This window comes from Chrysemys picta, chromosome 9 (assembly GCF_011386835.1).
Source record: "Chrysemys picta bellii isolate R12L10 chromosome 9, ASM1138683v2, whole genome shotgun sequence".
Lineage (NCBI taxonomy): Eukaryota > Metazoa > Chordata > Testudines > Emydidae > Chrysemys > Chrysemys picta.
This window is the reverse complement of record NC_088799.1, coordinates 93,113,109-93,137,057: the sequence shown is the minus strand read 5'-3', so window position 1 is coordinate 93,137,057 and position 23,949 is coordinate 93,113,109. Positions and strand designations below refer to the sequence as shown.

General features: G+C 41.9%; 1 protein-coding gene across 5 annotated transcripts in view; it reads right to left on the bottom strand.

The window, feature by feature from the left end:
- Window positions 1-2,453: 2,453 nt before the first annotated feature.
- Window positions 2,454-23,949, bottom strand: part of NRK (Nik related kinase) — a 123,214-nt gene continuing 101,718 nt past the window's right edge. For 2 of the 5 annotated variants that reach the window (XM_008169038.4, XM_065556690.1), the window contains 8 exons: window positions 23,762-23,920; window positions 20,436-20,579; window positions 18,477-18,611; window positions 15,235-15,335; window positions 13,608-13,757; window positions 11,070-11,229; window positions 3,810-3,949; window positions 2,454-2,962 (listed from right to left, as the gene is read on the bottom strand). In XM_008169038.4, coding sequence (XP_008167260.2) covers window positions 2,879-2,962; window positions 3,810-3,949; window positions 11,070-11,229; window positions 13,608-13,757; window positions 15,235-15,335; window positions 18,477-18,611; window positions 20,436-20,579; window positions 23,762-23,920 — 1,073 coding nt within the window. In that variant the 3' untranslated portion in view covers window positions 2,454-2,878. Of the gene's footprint in view, window positions 2,963-3,809; window positions 3,950-11,069; window positions 11,230-12,568; window positions 13,209-13,607; window positions 13,758-15,234; window positions 15,336-18,476; window positions 18,612-20,435; window positions 20,580-23,761; window positions 23,921-23,949 lie in introns of those variants that run through there. The other 3 variants (XM_042851102.2, XM_042851103.2, XM_065556689.1) reach the window with 3 other exon arrangements.

Sequence of the window (23,949 nt, the reverse complement as noted above, 5' to 3'; positions counted from 1 at the left end):
GGAGTGGAGACAAAATGTGAGATTAAACACTTAATGCAGCTATGGGCTCTCACTCTCTCAGAAGCTCAGCTTTTTTTTTTTTTGTTGGTACGGCTCTAAACAGCTTTACAGTATGTCAACTCACTATCACATTTTTCTGTTACAATACACATGAAAAAAGTAATCACATTTGCTTCTTTAATCTCATAGTACGGGCTGTTCCAAGCTCCCACTGTTAGTGCCTGGTGTCAGGAAAACCTTCCTCCTAACTCTTGGCACTAAGATGTTCAGAAATCACATGCCTCATGTCATGCAGAGGCTATGATAAACACACATTTTGAAGTATGCAGGGCAGCCGAGATCACTGATTTGTGCTACAGCAAGAACATTTTGATAACAGGCTTTGCACACCCAGGGGATACATAATGAAAGATGTCCTCTCTTCACAGTATTTCAGCTTTTTAAAAGAAATGAAAAGTAAATGACATTTTTGACTTATTGCTGGTCTATTAGCATGTATATATACACCTCTACCCCGATATAACGCCATCCTCGGGAGCCAAAAAATCTTACCGCGTTATAGGTGAAACCGCGTCATATCGAACTTGCTTTGATCCGCTGGAGTGCGCAGCCCCGCCCCCCCGGAGCACTGCTTTACCGCATTGTATCCGAATTCCTGTTATATCGGGCCGCGTTATATCGGGATAGAGGTGTATATATTTATTTTAAATTTGCAGCTTTTTCTTTTTTTGTTTCTTTTTTCTTTTTTGTTGAAAGCTGAGCAAAAAGAGCCCAACGTTCAGTAGCATAGAAGCCCAGGACCACATGACGTTGTCGCTATTTTGCTCATGCAATTATTAGGGCGTCAGTCCTGCAACTGATAGCAGACGGGTGGAGTGCTGGGCCCACACAGAGACCCATTGATTTAAATGCAGCTGTGCCTGGGGACAGCAATCCCCACCCACTGTGGAGCACAGCCTAAATTTGGGCACACAATTGACCATTTGGGTGTGCAAATGCCCACCCATCTTTGTCATGGCCTTGGCTTTGAACTCTTGTAAATCAATACCTACCTATTTGAGATGTGAATATTTAATGTTTAAAACTCCACTATACAGTCTGAGAAGAACTAAGCCTTACGAAATGTGCTGGATTGAGAGCCATGGAGACTACAGTCCTCCACTTAGCCAAAGAACATGGACAGCAGCAGTGCACACACCGCTAGCACTACCCTGCCTACATGCCTCAGGCCTCGAGGGATCACCAGCAGGGGGTGAGAGTGCTGATCTCCAGGCCATGTAGTTCTAGGCCTCTCTGCTGAGAGTACATAACAAGGTGCAGATCATGGCGGTGGTTTTGCTACGTGAATACCTGTCACCGAGACCACTAACCGGAAGAGCCATCGGTTGGTAACAAACTTTAATTTGCTCTCTACCATGGTCAATTTTCAATCATCATCATAGAGGTAAAAGACTAGATATTGCAACGCCACTTCCCCTTCCAGTCCCACACATTTCAAGTTAAAAATGGTAATAGTTTTTAAATACTGTAGCTAATGATTTTACTTTTCTTTTTACATACAGTTTGGTCAATACTGTATCTCACTGTTGGACTTAGATCTTGTGTAGTGAGTGTATTATTATATATAGTCATACTTAGCACTTTACATTTTCAAAGCACCGCACAAACATTAGCTAAGTAATCATTGTACATTTAAACCTTAAAAGTTTAACCCTAGCACGTCTCTGATATTAAACCCCTGAGAACTGCGTTTTATGATAGAAACGAATGCCACTAGTGGGTGCAGTTTTATTCTGAAGTAACTAGAATAGGAAGAGTGCCTGAAATTAAGTCTATTTTTCTATTTATAATGAATTGGTTTTCTGGGTATTTTTATAGCTGTATTAAGAATACTTTTGTTAACCATGACATCCATTTTGGAAAAAGCATATTTACAAGCCAACAAATGTAAGCCTGATGTGGAATCAGCAGGAATGGGGAATCATGCAAAGATAGAGTCCCTGATCCTACACCCTTATATACATGGATAGTCTCATTGAAATCAATTTACATGAGTCAGGGCTACTTGTAGGCGTAAAACCTACGTGATCAGGCCCATAAAACGTCATGTGTATATATGTTTGGACAAATTGCTATTGAAAATATTTTTACAAATACATTCTACAGTAACTGTGTCTAAGGGCTCAATCTTGTCCAGAGGCCTACAAGGAGTCAGCTGTATGCGTTTTATACTGTACTGGTGCCTACGTATACAATAGCTGACTCTACAAGCTCCACAGTGATGCACACCCATGCCTCTCAGGGCAAATCAATCCCTAACTGTCCAAGTCTGCATTCAACCCCTTTGTGAACAGTTGCTGTTCCACTGGTTCTCAGACTTGGACAATTGCCTCTGGGTGAAACTGTTAAAAGAAAAAAGTGAAACAAGCAAAAATAATTCAAAATCAGAGGAATTCCAGCTCATAACATATTTGTGTACTTTATACTATAAATCTACATATAGATATTGCTGTCCATAGAGAAAGACTCATGTTCAAAATAATAAAATTACAATATTTGTGCAAAAGAAATTGTACGCTTTTCAGAGTACAAGCAACCTGTTATATTGGCTACATTTTCCTTGACAGTTGCTCTTTGCTACATTGTGAATTCAGTCTTGGTTTGCACCATATTTTTAAAAGATAGAACTAACCATATTTGCAATAGTTTGACAAGAAAATGGCATTCTTCCACAACTCTAGGAAGATGAATTTTGATAAGTTAATAATGACCAGATTCTTGTTGGTAAAAAGTGCAAATTTAAGTGTATAACCTTCCAGCATTTCACATTGCTTGTATCTACTGGGAACCATCAAAGCGTCCTTCATTCTGATGTGATTTACCAGTTGAATAGGACGTTTTGTCCAAGTGTCATAAAGTAAATTTGACTGCTGCCTCCAGATTGTACAGATGCAAAGAAAACCTTGAAAAGGAAAAAAGAATAGACCGCTGTCAGTTTACATGTATGAGAATATTTTAAACATATTTGAAAGCTGAGAGAAACACAGTCCAGAACGCTATGACATATAAATCACAATTCAATTTTAATCCCATTGGTGACATTTTTTTTAGAAAAATGAAGTGTTAATGCTTGCAAGTATACATTCTGGCAATAAGTTATAGTGAATATATTTTCTACCAGAAAATAAATCAGCATCTTTTCAAACAATTAGGTAAACTAAACAGTTTCTGGTTACAGTATTCTAAATACACCAGTGAAATAGAACAAGCTACAGTGAACATTTACCAATCATTACCATACATATGTGACAAAATGCACTCATTGAACCACATCTAACTGAGGAGATACCCGTGGTATCTCAAATATTGGTGTGTGATGCTTCGCTCAAGGCTGCTTTAAATCAGACCTGGTTGCAACAGTTCTTAAGAGACTTTTGTAGCCAGGGATTATTGGAGTGCAGCGGCACGCTAGCCACACCCCCAACATATTCTCTATGCTGAAGCCAGACCGCTTGGGGATTCGCCAACAGGTGGTTAAACTGATTTTCCATCTGCAGCACAAAGCAGGTGGAAGAGATGGCTAGGATCTGGCTGTCTTCAGTAGGGCTCTGGGAAGGTGCAGGATTCCTCCCACAAAGGGTAGTTTGTGGGCTCAGTGCCAAAGTCTGCTTTTAATTGAGCGGTTATGCCGAAGTAAGTACTATGCACTATAATACAATGCTAAATAAAAATTAAATGGCCTCGACTTTTTTCTTATTCAACTGTTAAACCATATTTGTTAAATCACTCTAGTTGAGTCGTGTGTGTACCTTGTCATTTCTTTCACATAGAAATTTTAGCTTCTGTGCTTTCTTGTGCATAAATACACCTTCCAAATTTCCTGTTTCCACGGAACGCAGTTCGATAGCCTTCTCTCCCCACCCCATGACCTGGTTAGACTGAAGATAAGCTAAACAAAAAAAAAAATCAGATTTGATAATTAGAAAAACACAAGGGAGTCTGAAATGTTCATCTGCTAGTAGTAAGTTGGCAGCTCCATGTTCCCACTCCAATAACATAAAGATTGTATGTAATACTTGTACTGCATGATTTTAAATATACTATTATATACCCATGTTACATGGCACTTAGATTACTATAATCACATGTGCCATGATAATTAGGCAATATATGTAAAATAAGTAAGTGTTGCTACAGAGGATTTTGTTGAGTTTGGCCACACTCAAGTCAATGGCAAACCTTCTAGGCCCAGATCCTGAAAGACATGTAGGCACCTAATTTCCATTTGAGGATCTAACCCCTACTGAGTTCAATATGACCTGGGTTTCACCCTAAATCTTTTGTTGTATCTATTGACATTGGGGATAAAAGTATATTGGCTCAGCTCAACCACTCCCTTGGGAAGCCATGGGAGCAGGCTAGGAGGAAATCTCTGCAAGGAACCCCTTGCCAGATCTCATCACCTGTCAAGGGCGTGAGGTTTGCTCCCATGGAAAATGCCACAGGTTTCACCCCAAATTCCAAGCGCTTCATAGGGCACCAGTGCCTCTGCATAGGCTCTGGTCCCCACCTCCCCAGTAACAGTGCCAACTTCTGACAATGGCTACCCGCAAGACCCTAGCTGGACTTTGTGGAAACATAAGATAGCCTTAGCATGTATTACCTTCCGAGATTAATTTCCTTGGTGCCAGCAGGGGATGATTTGCATGCCCGTGGCTTTGTTACTCCTAACACAGTCCCTCTCTCTGTGATTTCTGGGCTACGTGGATGGGGACATTGCCCGGTCGGGGAGCGGAATGGAAGGGGCATCCTCATTCCATGTGGAAGTGGGGTGCTCAACTCACCAAGGGTTCCCTCCACACACACATCTTGCTGGGAGGACAATCCGGATCTGTGGTTTTAGTTACCCAGAAAGTCTTTCTAAATGAATTTAAAATATGGAGGTATCTCACATGGTCCTCTCTCACTGTGTGAGATGCTATCGTGTGGTGTTACTGTACGTGCTTATAGCACAGTCACAACATAAATGTTACATTTTTAAAGGAATTTCTTTAAAACTGCAGCTATATCAGAGTACCCTAGTTTGCTACTGTACTTCATTGTTTAAAGACTAGAGACACAATCACACTTTAGAAAGTGTCTAGTTTGTGTTCTACTGGCCTAATTTATCATACTCAGCACACCAACATACAAAAGACTGTGCACAAATATATCTAACCCCTTCAAGAATGGCTGTGTTTTTCTCTCGGGATTTTGGTGACATGTCCAATCCTTTCCTCAGGGCTTTGCTCACATTGCTTAAGAAAAACACTAACTAAATATGCTGCCTCATGACTTGATCCTGCAAAAGCAGATCCACTGGGGCCACTGGATCTGGTGTTCTTTATATAGAAGCTTGGTAGAATTTAATTTTTCTTAAAAAAAAAAGACGGGTAATATTGATGCTTATTTTAAGCAATTTTTTTCAGTTTTTGTGGATTTAAATTTTCACAGCTGTGGGAAATTATGGGAGGGTTAGACAAGAATTATTTAACGACAGTAGACATTGAGATTCAAAAGTTAAAGCTTTACCATAGTTAAAACATAAATTGTCACCATCACGTGTCAAAGTATACAAAGTAAATATCCTTAAACCAAACTCTAATAAATTCTCCAGCAGCATTTTTCTTACTTTGCATATCTGGAAATTTCAATGATCATCAATGGGAATTTTTTTTGGTCAGTTTGTGATGGTGAAATCGATGTTTACAGACATTTACAGATAAAAATCTAATTCTTCCAAGCCTATTTACATACATACAAACATGCATAAACGGAGTTAACCCTGAAGAGAACTGAGTTTACATTTTGATTGTGTCTTCTAAGTTAATCGCTGGACCTCCAAGGTTTCCTTAAGCAGAGATATTTCAAGGACTCTGCATTTCGGATGGGACATAATTTGCCCTACTGGGGCGTAGGACACTGCCTTTTACAGTTAAAAGACTACAAATGATACCGTTGGATATGTTTCAAAGTCACGTGTCATCCATTTATCGGCCACCAATTTACTACTGTGTCCCAAATTCTGTCTTCAGATACAAGGATAATGGCATGCATGTATATGAGGACAGAATTTAGAAATACATAAATTAAAAAGCTAAACCCCTTGCAAACCAGGGTGACAAGTTCTGCCTCTGGTGCCAGAGGAAAGGCAGTATAATACTGTTACTAAATCACAGCTGAGCAGCTTTCTGATTGCTGCCTGTTTCCCTGTGAACCCATTATTTCATTTTGGAAATGCAGCATATACTCAAGGAAGGGTCATTTGTACAGCACCGTGGAAGCCTGCCATAATATTCCCTTAACTCCTGGCAAATAGCACAGTGCTCAAGGAGTTCACTCCAGTGGGAGTTCAAATTAGGCCGTTTCAAGGAAAGCCCTAAAGTTAGCGTCTGTAGGCATTTCCAAGGTGAAAACACATTATTTATGCTCTAGATATCCAACATGCAGAACAGGCTCTTCTTCCTAACTATGAAACGTTCTTTCATTAGACTAAGAATGCTGGTGCTGTGAAATTATCTAGAGAAAAAGCTTTTGTAGATTCACCAGAAACTCCCCTCTGTCCCACATTGTTCATGTGAGCATGCTCTTGTCCTGGTTAGGCTGCATGGACGGATTAAGGTGCGCATGCTCTGACATGCTGCATGTCCCTACAAAACAAAGTTACACACAACTTAGTGTGTTTTAAATCAGACTTTTAAAAATATGTAAATATCTATGTAGCTCCGTCCCAAGCTTCTAGGTTTATACTAGCTGCTCATTCCTCAATCAATACTTGAGTGTATATAAATAAAACCCAGGGAATTTTGTGGTTGCACTAAGGGTCCAGGAACAGCTATAAATGAGGTCCAAGCAGTAGTTTTCATAAGGACAATAAGAATCATTCTGATAGGAGCAGACTACTTCTTTGCATGAACTGGGCTGCAATTATTTAATGAACCAATAAAGTGTGTTGATATAGCAATGTCATTATAAGATGCTTTGGCTAGAGTGCTCCATTTCTTTGCATCAACATCCTTTCTGCTTCCTAGGACATCCAAACCACCCCCCAAAATCAAGCTTTTAATTCTGACGAATATGAAACGACAAAAGTACCCCAATAACTTTTTAAAAATCTTGCGTTATATGAAGAAAACACACTCTCTCTATTTGTGTGTAGCCCTACATACCTGAAATATCTCACCAATTAAATACAGATAGAGTAGCTCTACAATTTTAATTTCCCACTAGATTTGAGTTTCCTCATTCCAATTTCTGATTAATGGATTGGCCACACCGGTCCCACCTTAAAGACTACAAGAGGCTGCTATTTTTAGTTTTCCTGCCCTAGATCTGTCAATTATATTGCAAGTATTTGCCACCTTTCTCAATCACTTAAGATATTCTAATAGACCAGGGAAGTTTACTATCCAAAATAATTTTGTTAAATGAGACCATATATTTAGAATCAAGCAAGTGGCAGCTAGCTAGAACCCTGAGTTAACACACAAGCCTTTCACCTCTGGAAAAACGAGGTCAAAATTCATAATAGGAAAATCTTCAGCACAGGTCACAACGATTGTTGTCAGAACCTGGTTAAGTGTGGAAGTTTCAAGGGAACAGGATCTCTCGAGAAACTTGCAAGTTCTTAGGTTTGGCCATGCAAGAAATGTGGCGACCTGAGTTTCGTAATATTTCAATGCTTTTGGCCTGAGCCAAGAATTTCAGAGGAGCAAGAGTATGAGGGAGCATTGGTGGGAAATGCACGCTTAAAAGAAAATACTAAATGGGCTCTTCAAAGCCCCCAAAGTTTAGGATTTGGCTTGAGCTGGACGTCAAGGCTTGGGTCAGTTTGCCTCTAGATGAACTCTGACTCCAATCACAAGTGGAACATCCGGTGCCACAGGACAAGACCCCTGTCAAACTCATTATGATTGACAATTTCTACTCCAAGAAGCCCTAGGCTGGGATAGTCAAGACCACAGCAGACAGCAGTGTAGTAGTAATATTGGAAGTGTGATGGCCTAAGGTTGACTGGAAGGATGGTTTGGAGGCCAGTGGCTGAGTCCTGGCCAGCAGGAGAGGAAGAGAGAAAGAGTGCCCTCCTTCCAAGGATAAACTGCCCTGTTTGTCTGCACAGCCCTTGGTGGTGGTCTGTGAAGAGCTGATTAGTCCCTCAGAGCTGTCTTCTCCTTGCTGACCTAGCTGTTAAACTCCATTAAAAGAAGTTAAAAATCCATTCAGATACTTTCCTGCTGTCACTTTGTGCATGTAAGCCGTTCCTGTAGACACCCAAAGAATGCTGTGTGATTGTGAAGGGGCGGGGAACTGGTTGTGCGATCCTGAATGGGAAGGGGAATAGCCACCGGGCCATCTTTCTCTTACGATGCTATCCACCTGAAGAAAAAGTTGGAGCGCCCCTGCTCTAGTGCACAGCAGAGCATCCTGAAGAAATGTCAGCTGCCATTTCATTAGCACAAAGCGGTTGTAAATCTATTTAACTCTGCTGACTTCAGTTTACACCCTTGGGGGATCTGCCTCGAAATCCCGACCTGTGACCAAGCAGCGTAGTCCCCATGTATGCCCGGTACACAGTAGATCTTTACAAGCCACCTAAATGTTTCTGTGGGTTTGCTGTCTCACCGCTTTAAGCAATGAGGGAGGGGGATTTGCAAAGGCACAACGGGTATTTAGGCACACAACTGCCCTTGACTGTTCTTTGTGCCTTTGAAAATCTCCAGCTAACCCTGGATTCAATGGGAATATTCTTGTAGACAGCTACTGATGCCCAAAATCACGAACTCCACTTTTCAGAGCATGCCGTAAGAGCTGGCATACATGCAAACCTTACTGCAACTGCTTTTCTGAAGCTAAAGGTAATAAAACACTTAGTTCCTTATATATCACCTTGTATTTCTGCCTCTGGGGCTCCCTCTGTAATTTTGTCTGATCTTTGTTCATCTTCTAAAAGAAAACACCTTGGGACAAGGACTATGTCTTGTACAGAGCCAAACACTGCTGGCACTTACCGCACATTCAAATAATACAATCAGACAATCTCATAATAGCTACAAGTTCATCCATGCTTTAAAAATCGTTAGAGACAAGATCCAGGAAAATGTTTGACACCACAGGATGATAAATGAAGCCAGCTTTAAAATTTTGTTGCTTCCCGAAGGGGGAAAAATGAGTGCAAATCAATGGAGCGCATTTATAGGAAGAAGAAAAGAGAGCTTAAATATTTAAGCTGATCATATATGCACCAATGTTACTTTGGAGGAAACATTAAGATTGCTTTTTAAACTGTAATGTTATGCCCTTCTTAAGAGCATGCAGCTCCAATTCAGGCTAAAGGAATGCACTTTCCATGGCATCACATCTCCTGCAGGCTGCTGTCTCCATTTTGCAATCCAGCTTCCAATTAGGTTCAATACTCACAGATAGAACTTTTCTTTTCCTAACCATACTGGGTAATGGTTCTTTTATCAGTGATTGTTTCATACTAACGTTAGCATGTGGGATGTAGAAGCTCAGTGTATCCTACGGCATTAAACATTAATACAGCATAGAGGCGGATGTACTTGATGTGTTTTAATTTTACCCTGCAGCTTAATATTTGGGTTGGAAAATGAAGAGGATACTATTTGTCAGAGGAGAAGGAATGTACAGTATCTAGTCTGTTGGTATAGCTGTGTCTACGCTGTGTGTGTGTGTGAGCATGGGGGGTTGTTGGCCTAGCTATGTTGGTCAGGCATGTGGTTTTTTCATACCCCTGACCGACATGGCTACGCACATATAAATGTAGACCAAGCCTGAAGCTATGCCTTCACTAGAAATGCTGCAGCTGCAGTGTAGACACTTACTACAGTGAAGCAAGGGGTTCTCCGGTCACTGTAGTTAATCCTTCTTGCCGAGAGGTGGTAGCTAGGTTGATAGAAGAATTCTTCCATTCACCTAGCACTGTCTACACCAGGGGTCAGGTTGGCTTAACTAGGTGGATTTTTCACACCCCTGGAGCAATGTAGCTGGGTTGACCTAACTTTTTAGTGTAGACCTGGCTTTAATATATACAAAAGTGAACCTATTCTTAAAATGATTCTTAAAGTGGTTTTGCTGCTCAGAGCTATGGTGGCAGCACAGTGAATATGGTACCATGCGGGCATCTGAGTTCAAGGCAGAGGTGGGTCTCACGCTCTCAAGGGTGGCTGGAAGCCCTCTAGAAAAGATGGGCCTCTGATGTAATTCTACCAATTTAATGGAGTAACTCCAGATTTACACCAGTATGAGAAATGAATTAGGTCAGTTTTGCTATGATTTGCTTGTGACTTAAAAAAAAATAAATGAAGAAAAATAAGAATTCACAGAAATAGAAAGCCAATCAGGTGAAATTTACAAATGCAAAAACCTGCCAGAGGTGGGTTTTCTTTGTTCTTAGTTACAACATTAACAACTGGAAACCTAAACAAAAAAAACAGTCCCGATGAAAAATAATCAGACCCTCCTTTTTAGCATTTGTGAGGCCGGATGAAAACATGGATAGCCTGATAACCCATCTAACGCCATATCTAATCTGTTGTACTTTGAATGGATGATAAAAATAAAGGACAATTTGATAGGATGTTATGGTTACAGACCCATTAAATTACTGTACTTTCTACATATTGTGAATTTCTCTACAAAATACCGTGGATATGAAAGATTCAAAGTAGGAAACAGCCGCACTTTTTCATTCCTTTGTAACCCACGAAAATGACTACCTGACACAAGAATATACCTATTGGAAGGCCTGCATCCTCGTATACAATCTCTGACGGTGTAGTAAACCCTTTGTATTCATTTCATGGTGTTTATGCCATAAACAAATGTAGAGACCCTTTTATAATCATTGATTGGCTCAGGAATGTACAGAAATACACGTATATCTATCTGCTCATTAGAAATCTGTTTTAATGTGCCATCAACCCCTTTCACATGGTCACAAACCTAATAAGGAACTCAGACTTCATACAACAGGATCTTACATTCAACACAGTGCTGTTTTTCATACTTACCTACAGATGCTGGCATTTCTCCCCACTGTAAAACAGTTTCCTTTGTGAAGTGCCCATATATATCAATGTAGACTCCTTCATCTTCATAGGTGAGTAGAAGTTCTGTTCCATTGGTATTAGGGAGGATAATAATGGCATGTGGGTGAATAGTCCCCTGGATCTGAAATCGTATTTTATTAAGATTTATATCAGAAAATGGACTGCAATTTTAGTGCCTATATCCATCTAAATATCTTGGCAGAGCAATAAAAACAACTGACTCACCGCTCACAGAAAGTAAATACCTGGTTTATGATGGGCTGTATATTTTGCTAGCTGAAAAGGGCTATTATATTTCCCCCCTTTTAGATATTATTATGCTAGGTTTGTAGAAAAGTCATTGTTCAATTTTTCACTTTATATTTACAAGTATTACTTGGTATAAAGAAGCCAAGGAGCATCCGAGAGATACAATGAGATTTATTGACTTGTTCACGAAATGCTGGTATATAAAGTGACAGGAGTGTGAGCCGTATTTTAATTCAAAGATGATTTTAGAAGAGGATGGGAGACAACTTACTCGACTTCCCTATTCTAGGAACCCAACACTTCCATTTTCTGTGATGAACACCTAACATAACTCATGAGCTAAAACAATGATTCATTAGCACTTTTGATGCTAATATTTATGGTAGTTTGAAAGAATCACCTGAGCTTTCTAAATGCGAACATCTCTGCAAGGTCTTTCCCTGCTTCGCATACAGTGTCCTTAAACATAGAAAGTGCTACTTCAAATATATTGGGTTTACATTTTACACCTGCACCACAGGAACGATGCATTGCACGCAATAAAACAATCAAACAGCAGAATGGGACCCAGAATCTCTCTCACACCAGCCAACACACTTCCCAAGAGCAAAAGGATTTATAAGAAGCATAGAGCTATGGAGGTGGAGATTTTATGGCAAGTACTTTCAGACAAAAAACAAAACAATAACTAAGCATTTCTAAAACACTAACAGGATCTTTTCCCTTTATGTAAACAATGAAATATCCTTGCAATCAGCATTTCCACAGGAAGAGACAGACAAGTGGAGCGTCATTTTTCACAACCAATAACACACGTATCTTTTCTTTTTCAACCCAATACACGTATGCACACTGTCATGGCACAATAAACAGAAAAGAAGCACGGAAGCTGTACTTGCCGAACTGAATACACTCAGGCCAACCACTTGAGTCCGTGTCTCCGCAACTACTATCCGTAACACTAAAACGGGTATCCAGAGTCGGAGAGCAATTTTAATGCGTTGCCTTGGTATTCTCATGAGCAATTGAAGCAGACGAGAAAGAGAGAGAGAGGGAACAGGGAAAAGAGGGCACAGAAAGCAAGCGTGTCTCAATTCAGTCTGTTAGATTAAAGTAAGTCTGAGCTGCCAACGCTGAAAACCTCCTTGTGATAATTATCATCTATCAGACAGTCCCCAAAATAACAAAATACTCCAACAGATACAGCCCACTGTAGCAGCACATTTATTTCTGATCCAAGACTCTTGAGGGAAAAAGTATTTTTAGCACACGCTGACTTACAGTGGAAGAGTGCACAAAAGGGAGTCACAGTTCTTCTACAGGTGCCCCATATTCAGGGCGTTCACCTGGGAAATATCTTTCCTGATGTACATCATTATATCTGAAGTGTGCTGCAAAACTAAATCCTTTAAAAAGGTTCACCTTGTCCCTTACCTTTTATCAATTGTGCTAATTATTTCTTTGACAAGAAATCATTTGCCATGCTTAGCAACCAAATTACACATGCAGTGGGCAGGCAATCCTGGTTAGACTTATAAACTAGTGTGAACTTTGAATGGTGCCATAATCAATGACGCTACTAGCTGTTAGATGAAAGAAATCACTTTAGGCCACATATAAAAATAACATGGGTCTTTAGCAAGTGGACCAACAGAAATAATTGTTTTCAACAACTAGGTATCTACATAAGTTACATTTTAATGCAAATGAGTTTACAAAATTAACATCATTGTAACTACTAGATTTACTGCATTGGCATAGTTTGGCAGGCGCTGCTTGTTCGGGTGCCTGGGAGTTGGGCTGGTCTTCAGCTGGGTTTCCAGAGATAAGATGCCATAGGAGTGGGTTTCTCTGTGTTGAAAGATGTAGAGTGGGAGGGGGGAGGATTACATATAAAAAGAGTAAAAAGTTTGGAGCACAGACGATAAAGTTTAGATCTGGAATCAAATCTCCCCAAAGTTCAGGGGATTTGCTTTGGCTCATTTTGTAGTTAGACCCCAGTTCTGCATAGAAATCCCTACTAGTGGACTGCTGTCTCTGCACAGAGACCTACTGTGAGCACAGGGGTCCATCTGCATGGTGCTTCTAAAGTGTCCGAACACTAACATTTTGTTGGCTAGCCTAAATTATACATGTTCTTAGAAGATAACCTAGATCCAAACCACTGATCTAATCACCATTAACCTATAGCCATGAGGAATAAATAAGGAAACAACTTAATTATTTCAGCCTTAGGAAGTAATATCTTACATGAGTTGGCAAGTACAGGTCATACACAGACCCAGAGTCCACATCGATAGCGTGAAATCCCACTTGTGAGCCATAGATCACTTTTAATCTTTGTCCATTTTCAACTGTCAGGTCAACTGACAGTGGTTTGTGATGAAGTGAAGTGAATGACTGGAAAGAGAAAAGTCAGATAAAATTATAAACCCATTCTGAATATAGTAACTGCTAACGGAGTCGCTGGTTTCTGGGTTTGTTATTTTTACATTTATAAATATGACCTTTTTCAATATTTACTAGAACTCAAAAACTGGGTAGTTATATGTCACATTTACATCGGTGTCCCTGTTCCTGTGTTACAACGGAATGTTCTTCATCAAAAGGTGCAAGTTACTGAGAAGTGTAAAAGAATAACAGAGGAAGGTGTGAGGTTAAACGTACCGAAACCTCAAAAGATACTGGAGCTGTAAAGATATTCCTAGGCAGCACTTTATATCCTGACCCTAGTTTATTGTACATTAGTACATTCAATGATCTGTTAATTAGACATATTAATTATATACTGAAGACAAAGGAATTACTACTTCTAATGTATCTTGTAAAGAGCCAGTTTACTAAAAATACATCCCTATACCAGACACAGGGTCAAATTCTCTTCTACAATTGTAATCCCAATGATTCTATATCTAAGGGCAGAATTTGGCCTTACAGCTAGTATCTGCTTATCTAACTCAGGTGATTAGTCCCATGAACTGCTGGATAAATCAAACAAAATTTGTCCCTTGTCTGAGCCATGCCATCTTCTAGTACTTCAGCATTCTTATTTCATTTCTCTGTTAATCAAAGATCTGAGTTTGCGATTTCCTGACTCAGAGTAACGTTCTGCTCCAATCAACTTTCTACTGTTTATTTTGGATGAAACCCAAAAGTTTGTTCAGTCTCTGTCACAATTATCTTGATTCCAAGGAAAGGTTTAGGTGTTTCTTTCCTCATACTTGAAATTCAATTTTGTTGACAGTACCTTACTGATTTTGTAAACTAGAAGCTGAATTATATAGCTGAGCACGATGGCCATCAGTCAAATTTCTGTGCTAAATTTGATTAATTTCAGGTGACATCTCCAGAAGTGCTCAGTGCTGGCTATATTCTGCTCCCACTGAAGTCAATGGGACCTTTCTTACTGATCTCAAGGGCTGGGATTTTAGGATTAAAGAATCCTAAGGGAAGTCAGGTATCCAACTCCTATTGACTTGCATAAAGTTCCTAACTCCTTTAGGTGCTCTAACCCCCCCCCCCCCCGATTTTTATAGGGTATTAGACCAACATTGAGCACTTTTGAAAAGCCAACTCTTAGGAATTATTTCCCCTTACTTTTGGGGCAGTTCATTTGCTTGTGTGTCCAAACACATATTTTAGACAAGATGTTTTAAACAATTGTTGATTGTTAGTAAAAGCATGTCTGCAATGTTTAAGAGACAATTTGACATGTGGCATTTGCATGGTGATCAAAATGATCTCAATTAAAAAAAAGTTTACTCATTTGCTCCTAAATTAAAAATAAATGTTACACAAAGCAACAAAATCTGGAGCAGTCGGTGGGGGGTAAAACAGCGGGTGCTAATGATATCTTTAAACCAAGATGAGGTCTTACCTTAAAAGCCATAAATTTGTGATAGGGCTTTGGAGCCCAAGCATACACCTCCACAGAGCTTTTCAAAGCAATAACAAGAAATTTGATTCTTTCATATTTCACTACAATACAAAAGGAACAATTATTTCGGTTTCAGATGGCCCATACAAATCAAAAATACTTAGAGTTCAGAGTCCGATGCCCTTAATCACACCCAATAATTTCAATGGGACTATTTTTGGAGTAAGGTACTGTTCACTGAGTAATGGGATTGGACGCTGGTCGTTGATATTTAACAACTACTTGTAAAGAATCTCTTTTTTACTTTGAACCTACAGTTCAATGACTTTCAGTAACACGGCAAATGCTTATTGCTATTATTAATATTTATTTATCACCCAAATGTACGCTAGCTACCTTACATACAATCAAGACAGGTCAGTGCCCCCAAAACACTCGATCTAAGGCCCTGTTCCTGCAAGTACTTTTGTATGTGTTGAAGTTACTCACATTCATAAGTGAATACAAGATTGGAGCCTACGGGGTCACTATACAGACCCAAGAGAGGAAGGAAGCAATGCAAAATTATTATTTTATTGAAGTCTACACTTGGGCCTATACCGTGATCTGCTGCTCAAAATTCTTTACAAAGGTGGTATTTTAAAGATGGGTAAACTGAGGCACAGAAAGATCTGTGCAGTGTTGGCAAGCAGTTCATTACTAGTATTCGTGATGGGAAGTCAAAGCTTTTAGACTCCATGTATACAGATCAGAGGATAATTTTCTGTTCCAGGGTTGGACAAGAAACTCTACAGTCAGATTTCCGGCATGAATGCTTAACAATTATAATAGTGATATCTTGTACCTAGTGCCTGATCCAATGCCCATTATTGGACTCATTCCATTACCTTCAATGGGCACTGAGCTGGGCCGTTCTATAGCACCTTTGCTGTACAGATCTCAAAGCAGTATAACAAAAATTAATGAATTAGTCTTCACACTGCCCCTATCAACTAAGCAAGTCTATTATTCCCATTCTCAGAAAAGCTAAGGGCTCTATCGTGGCTTTATGGCAATGGGCATAAGACATCATCCCCACTTCCATACTCTTTTGGTTATGTTTCTTATTCATTTGGTTTAGTGTGGGTACTGCAGGAGTGTAGGGAGGCCCCCAGGCCCATCACGCGAGGTGCTGTACGAACAAATAACAAAAAGCCTGCCATAATGGTCTCGATCATCCACTTCTGCTTCTAGCCAGCAAGATGGCCTCAAATCGCTGCTAGAGGCTGGGGAAATCATCGGATAAACAGTGGTGCAAACTCTTCCACAGACAATTGCTTTTTGAAAGGATTTTCTGTCACACAACAGACCCCCACCGGCATTACTTAGCGACGCTATCAAGCGCACGTTGTGATATCTTCTAGGCTACAAAAGGAGGGCCAGCGGTTTGCTGAGCTCTTTCGCGGAGCTCTAAAGGCTTTATTCTCATCTCAGCGTGTGTGTTGGCGGTGGCCTCCCCATGTGTCGAGCTCAACGAGCATTTCAGAGAGGATCGATTTCTTTGAGTTGGTTAAACTCACATTGGGTTTATGAACAGTAAACGCAGAGCCGGGCACTGAAAATTACAGCTTTTTTGGTCTGTTTTATTTTAATTCTGCCAGACATGAGCATTTCCCTCGGAAATAGAACAGGCCACAAGGGTGTTGCTTTCCTACACGTTTCTGCCTCCTTTTACATTCAGTGTCTGTGAGGCAAATTACAGTCAGGTTTAAAAAAGACGCAGGTGTTACTCGAGTTAAGTAAGAATCATTTCTGGGGGAGTAAGGGTGTGCTCAGCCCATTTCACACAGGCACAACACATAATAGCAGCTGGGTGAAGGGGTGGGGCTGGACGAGGATGGTATACTGATGAGAAAGGCCAACCTACGCAGAGAAAATAAAAGACAGCCTTTTCTTGTTCTTTACAGGAAAGGTGCCCTTAAGGACAACGGTCAGAATATACAAGGATTTGCAAATAGCAGCCGCTGCTCTTCCAAAGCGGCAAAGCAACAGAGACAATCCCTGTCTATCTGAGTACGGAGAGAGAGGAACACATTGCATTTTGCTGAAGGTCAAAGTTGAGAAGGGGATGCTGTCTGCAAAGTCCAAGGGCATCCGCACAGCTCCTGTAGACATGACCACATTTTGGTAAACTGGAAATGTCAAGGTGCAGAGAGGCTTTTTGTCTGAGGTTTGCAGGGAGTTCTCCAGATGTTAGAGTTTTTCTGGCTCCCCGAGAGTCTTTTGTCAAATTACTTAAGGTATTTTCTATCTCATGTCCCTCCTCCCAGAAGCTGCAAACAAGTGTACATTTACATTGATGTACACTGTTCTTTATAAAACCTAAAAATGAGCCATTAGAGTTGAAAATAAATGCAGTTGCACTAGAATTACAAAGAAAGTAACTATATGTTCACACGGATCTATTTAGCTTTCGATCTCCGATTTCATTCTAAACGATGCCAATTTTAAAGCACCGTGTTGTAAAAGCAAAGCAATAAAACAGAGTATAAGGCAAAGACCACCCCATCCCAACCACTCTCCCACCCACACATTAGTTTGCTATATTGCTTGGGAAAACACAACTATAATATAGCGTCTTTTAATACAGTCAAACCTATTTTATGTTCTGCTATAGCATGCATCACTGAAATATCTTAAGTGCTAAAGTAATAATGACTGTCACACATACTGGTGTTCATCTTCAAAGGTGCTCTATGCAGAAGCCGAATAAAAGCCAGATGATATTTCAGTGATGGTCACATTTTATTGCATACTTAAGTATAACGTTGATATGTATATTTAGGGGTTATACAATATAGGGACAGGGACGGATTGTGGGACACCCATCCTAGTCAATCACCTGCAGGCATCCCATTGATACTGTTACCGTGCAGGTACTCGGGGCCAGAAGAGGAGATGGTATGACGGAGGTGAAAAATGTCACTACCAATGAGGATGCCAGCCAACCCCAGAATGTTGAAATCACTGGCTGAGCAACAGAAGTGTCCTGCCTTTCAGTTCAGCCAGCCTTCGCAGGCTGCAAAGGGAGGAGCAATGTGGAATTAAAGGGAGTGGGGCGTCCGTGATGTACTGCACGTAGGTTTGAAGCAATGTCCAAGCCCAGGTATAATTTTTAAATAAGGGTGAAGGAAAACGTGGTCAATACGTGGGATCAGATAGGAAAGGAGAACTGTGTAGCGCTGCCTAGGAACAAGACTCACCGACTTTGTAGTGCACGCAGCCTTCCAAGTCTCCCACGGACACCCAGCCTTGCCGCTTCTCCACCTCTGGATCATTGCGCAAAATCTTGTTTCTCAGCCAGGATAAATAATACACCCTCAGCTTATTCTTTTTGCCTGACATGCACAGATCAGAAAAAGAGGCATCCCATTTTACTTCAGAGCAGTACAAACCTCTTACATTCAGCCTCTGGGTCTATTATGACCCAGAGTGCAAAGAGATTTGTGTCGTTTCACGTGAGACATGAGGCCAGCAGTGCAGAAGAGGAGACCCCATGTGGTGCCGATGTCCGCCACGGGACTGACACATCGATTGCATTGTGGGTGTTGCACACCCGTACTTATTTTTTCCTCTTTTCCCAATCTTCATACTTCACACAAAGCTTTTCCCTTACACCCACAGAATGGCTGCCCCTAGGCCCAGGCCTGATGCGAGAGTAGAACATCTGACATCTGTCACACCACTCTGAAGGGAATGTTACAGACATGGTCTGGAAAAGCCATTCTGGATGGGGGAGTTTTGTCAGTTCCAATTCATTGTCAGCCTTCATTGTAGGCACCTATTTTCTTTTGATTTCTGTAGGAGGGTGTGATGAGGTGCCCATCCCACACAAGCCCTGGAGAGGTTGAAGGGCTAGGCAGGCCAATTAACTGCCCAGGCTGCACCTGAAGGAGGAGACAGGGAGCAGGCCACTCACTGGAAATGGGCGCAGCTGGGCAGGAACAGGAGGGGGCTGTATAAAGCCCAGAAACTGAGAGCAGCAAGGGGCCAGAAGGAAGTAGTCTACAGTCACTGCCTGGGAGGAGGGAGGTTGGTCTGGCAAACCCAGAAAGAGGGGGAAGCCAGATAAGGAGGACGAACCCCAGGGAAACAGCAGCAAGGGGTAGGACCGTACAGACCTTGGCTGCTTGTCATAGGAACCCTGGCCTGGAACCCAGTGTAGAGGGTGAGCCTGGGGTCCCCTGCCAGCCACTGGGAAGTGTGCAGGGCGTTGGCCACACCAGCCAGCCAGCTGGTCTGGAAGGACTTTGATTTGCCTGGAAGGAGAGGAACTAAGTGGGAGGGTCAAGCCACAAACAGGAAGCTGCAGCTCCGGGAATAAGAGGGGCCTCAGGGTAAAAGAGACGACGGGTAGCGACACCATCAGAGGAGGGCAGCGCCTGGCAAGAGCTAATCCTCAGAGCCACCAGGAGGAGGCGCCACCACCAGTGAGTGAACCTTATGACGGGGGGAGGGGGGTTATTTCGTGATTCCTTATCTCAGGAAGTCTTTTTAATTTTGTTTTTAGACCTATATAAGGCAAATAGCAATTTAGAGTCAAGAGAGAGGCTCAAAAGGGATGCTGCATCACGTGGAAAGTCAGAACGAGCGAATCTGGGAAGCATGGACTTCAGCTATGCCAAATGCACTGTGTCCAACCTGTGTATAAATAGAAGTTATTCCAATCTTCCCATCAAGGGCCCGATCCTGTGAGGTGCTGAGCGTTCTCAGCTGCCATGGCAACCAATGGGAGCTGAGGACCTCAGCACTTGCAGCGTAGGGCCCCACATGATTCGTTTGCCCTCTTGTCAGCCATACATTGATGTGATGTAACAATGTTTTGGATGGAAATCTGCTTAGAGCGATGCTCACATGTCATATAAACAATTAACCAAACACAGACTTCCTTAGCAGCAATGAAATGATGGGAAGCAGTCAGTTTTAAACATTTTTATATCCCACAAACCATTTTACACATTAAGCATGTAATGGCAGATCCCAGGTCACAGCTGAATCTGGAAGGAGGATGCAAATATTGGAGATCCAAAGAGTGCTTTCCTATTAGCAAAAACAATTGTCCTGCTTTGTCCTACAAGAGGAAAGTCGATAACCTAATTCATAACCTAATTCCTCTTTATAATTTATAAAGTGGGTCAGATACTTTTAGACACTGAACAAACCTGATATGGTGATTAGCACATTGAGTCCTTCCAGAACATCCATTTGCTGGAATCGTCTCCTTGTGATCAGCGAGTAAACCCTTCCTTGTCCACTTCGGTCCAGCAGCCATAACCCATTCTCCGTCCCCACCAGTAAATTTACTCCTGTTTGTACATAAAAACCACTGTAAATTGTCTACTGAGTCATAGCACATTTCAGCATTAATTGCTTATCTATAACTGACTCTGCTTTGGACTTCCTTATTTTAGCTGCCTCAGATATATTATCTGGCACTATGCAGATGACCTTGTGAAAAGTGAATTACAAAATTCTCACTCCTTCAAAATGCAATAAAGCCCCAATCCAGCTAAGTACTTAAGTACACATGTAACTTTAAGCATGAGTAGTCCCCCTGAAGTCAACGTGGATTTAAACTGCTTTGTGATCCCAAAAGCAGACTGTGACTATCGCAAAACCTCCAACTCCACTAATGCTCCTGCGTTACGCAGGAGGTCAGACTAGACAATATAATGGTGCCTGCTGACCTTAAAATCTATGAACCACCTCCAACCTCAAATTCAATGAGGGGTAACAGTCCCAAGCACGGGGCACACTAGAAAAGGAACAAATGATGCCAGGAAGTGGATTGTTCAGGAGTGAAATTTTCCGTGTTTCATAAAGACGCTTTCGAATGCCAAATTAATGGAATGAATCCATCTGAAATCTAATTATTCTGAAGTGAAGGCTCCAATGGGCTGCTGACATGAACTGACACCCACTGGATGGGGATTCAGTTTGGCTGGCATGATTGGTAAGGTTCCTAATCAGTATGTGGTAGTGGAAATAAAATGGCATAAGCTATCATACTGCACAAAACCATCGTTTCTACTGGCAAAGCTCCGATGAGGACCTGGCGTTGTTCAACCTCAGCGTACATGTAATTACAGACTTTGCTACGCTGTTCTGTTCTTAATTTAAAATCTTGGCCTCCTTTAAACATGCATTAAACAAAACTGAAACTGTAAACTGGAAATCCGCATTTCCTTTGGATAGCGTTTCCCCTATTTCATTCATTTATTTTGTTTTTCATGCGAGACTCAAGCTGACTGGAGGTAAATATTGTGTCAGCTCCACAGAGCTCATCTTCTTTCTTCTCCTAAAACAGATGGATGATTAAAACTATTTCAGAGCGAAGGCGCTAGGAAATGCGGGCCCTGTCCACAACTGGGCTAGAGTGGAGTAGCTCCCCTGGAGTCAGTACATCTGTGCTGATTTATACCCACTGGGTTCTCTCTGTAAGTGCCTGATCCTGTAAGGTGCTGAGTACCTCTTGAGAAATTTGTGGGAGTCGAGGGGGTTCAGCCTCCTATAGAATTGATGTCTCAATCTGTTTTAGCTTCTAGAGACGATACCCATAGAAAGACTATGGCAGAGGTTCTCAAACTGGTCCCAAGCTCCATTCAGGTGGTCCACGGATAGTTCCCTCTAAGGTGCGCGCCTGGGCGGCCGCGCACAAGAGAATGAAGGGCCACCCACCTCATTAGTGGAGCCGCGCAGGTGTGGCTCCACTAATTAGGTGCCTGGACCCTGGAGAAGACGCACGTGTAAGGTGAGGTGGTGGCCTTGGAGGGAATAGGTGGTGGGGGCCGTGGGGTGAGAAGAGGGGATGGGGGGAATTTAGGATGTGCAGGGCTGCAGTGGCTAGAGAAAGAGGCCCGTGGCTGCTGTGGCAGGGGAAAGACCCCCTCCTGCCCAGCCCCAGCTCGGGGGTTGCTGCGGCGGGGGAGAGAGGGAGAGACCCCCACCTCCTTCCTAGCTCCAGCTTGGGGGCTGCCGCGGTGGGGGAGAGAGGGAGAGACCCCTCCCTCCTGCCCAGCCCCAGCTCAGGGGCTGCCACGGCAGGGGAGAGAGGGAGAGATCCCCCCTTCCCAGCCCCAGCTCGGGTGCTGCCACGGTAGGGGACAGGGGGGAGAAACCCCCCCTCCTTCCCAGCCCCAGCTCGGGGGCTGCTGCGGCGCGCGAGAGAGGGCACATCCATCACATTAGAAAGGTAAGACTACTGATCTTAAACTATGAGTTGTGTGTTTTTATTTGTAGGAAAAAAAAGTTAATTATTATTACTTTTTTTATATAGTGCTTTCATACAAAGCACTTTACAAGAGTTAGCTAATGGTAAAAACAACATTTGGAAAGATCATTAAGTGGTTCGCTGACAGCCTCAGCAATTTTCAAGTGGTCTGCGAAAAAAAGAGTTTGAGAACCACTGATCTATGGAATATGTAGCATATGTGAGGGGATGGCTTAACCCAGTGCTTCTCAACCAGGTGTACACATACCTCTGGGGTCTTCCAGGAGGTACATCAACTGATCTAGATATTTGCCTAGTTTTACAACAGGCTACATAAAAAGCACTAGCAATGTCAGTACAAACTCAAATTTCAGACAAAGACTTGTTTAAACTGTTCTATGTACGCTGCACTGAAATGTAAGTACAATATTTATATTCTAATTTATTTTATAATTATATGGTAAGAAAGTCAGCAAGTTTTCAGTACTAGTGTGCTGTGACACTTTTGTATTTTTATGTCTGATTTTGTAAGCAAGTAGTTTTTAAGTGAGGTGAAATTTGGGGGAACGCAAGACAAATCAGACTCCTGAAAGGGGGACAGTAGTGTGGAAAGCTTGAGAACCACTGGCTTTAACCCATTCAGCTTCAGGTGTGGCATTATCTCCACTCCCCAGAACCTGATATTTGGGAAAGCTTGGCACAATCAATTCAGCACTTCATTCAGCTAAGCAAGATTCATAAAATATTGTGTGGCTTACTGTGTGGGAAACCTACTGGCAAGGTTTTAAAAACCCAGGTCCTGATGTTCTGGAAGGGTATGATGAGCTCTTGGCTCTTTCAGTGAGAAAGATTTTAATTTAGTGCCTTCACCAAAATGTCCTCCCACCCTGTTGCACAGAATGTTCTGCAATGGAGATTCATCTGGCTGGCACCTTCCACCTCTAAGGTGGCTTCATTTGAGTGGTGCTGTTGGTAAATAGTTCATAGACTATCAGGGTTGGAAGGGACCTCAGGAGGTCATCTAGTCCAATCCCCTGCTCAAAGCAGGACCAATCCCCAGACAGATTTTTACCTCAGATCCCTAAATGGCCCCCTCAAGGATTGAACTCACAAGCTTGGGTTTAGCAGACTAGTGCTCAAACCACTGAGCTATCCCTCCCGCACTTTGGGATGAGAGGTGCAATACAAATGCAAAATCTCAGCATCGCCTATATTGTCAGAAACACATTGTCCCTCTGTTTTCTAACTAGACAGATGCCTCTTTATTTCTAAGCTTACCCCACAGAGCAGCACACAGGATCTCGGAATTAAATTTCTTCTTGTATTTGCGAATTTCTGGACTGTCACTCTGTGGCCGGATATTTGTCGGGTTGACATTGACAACAGAGCCTTTCCTTGCATTCCCTCTCCTAATAGGCTCTGCTTTGGGGCTAGATGCTGGAAGAAAAGACACAGGGAGTCATGAA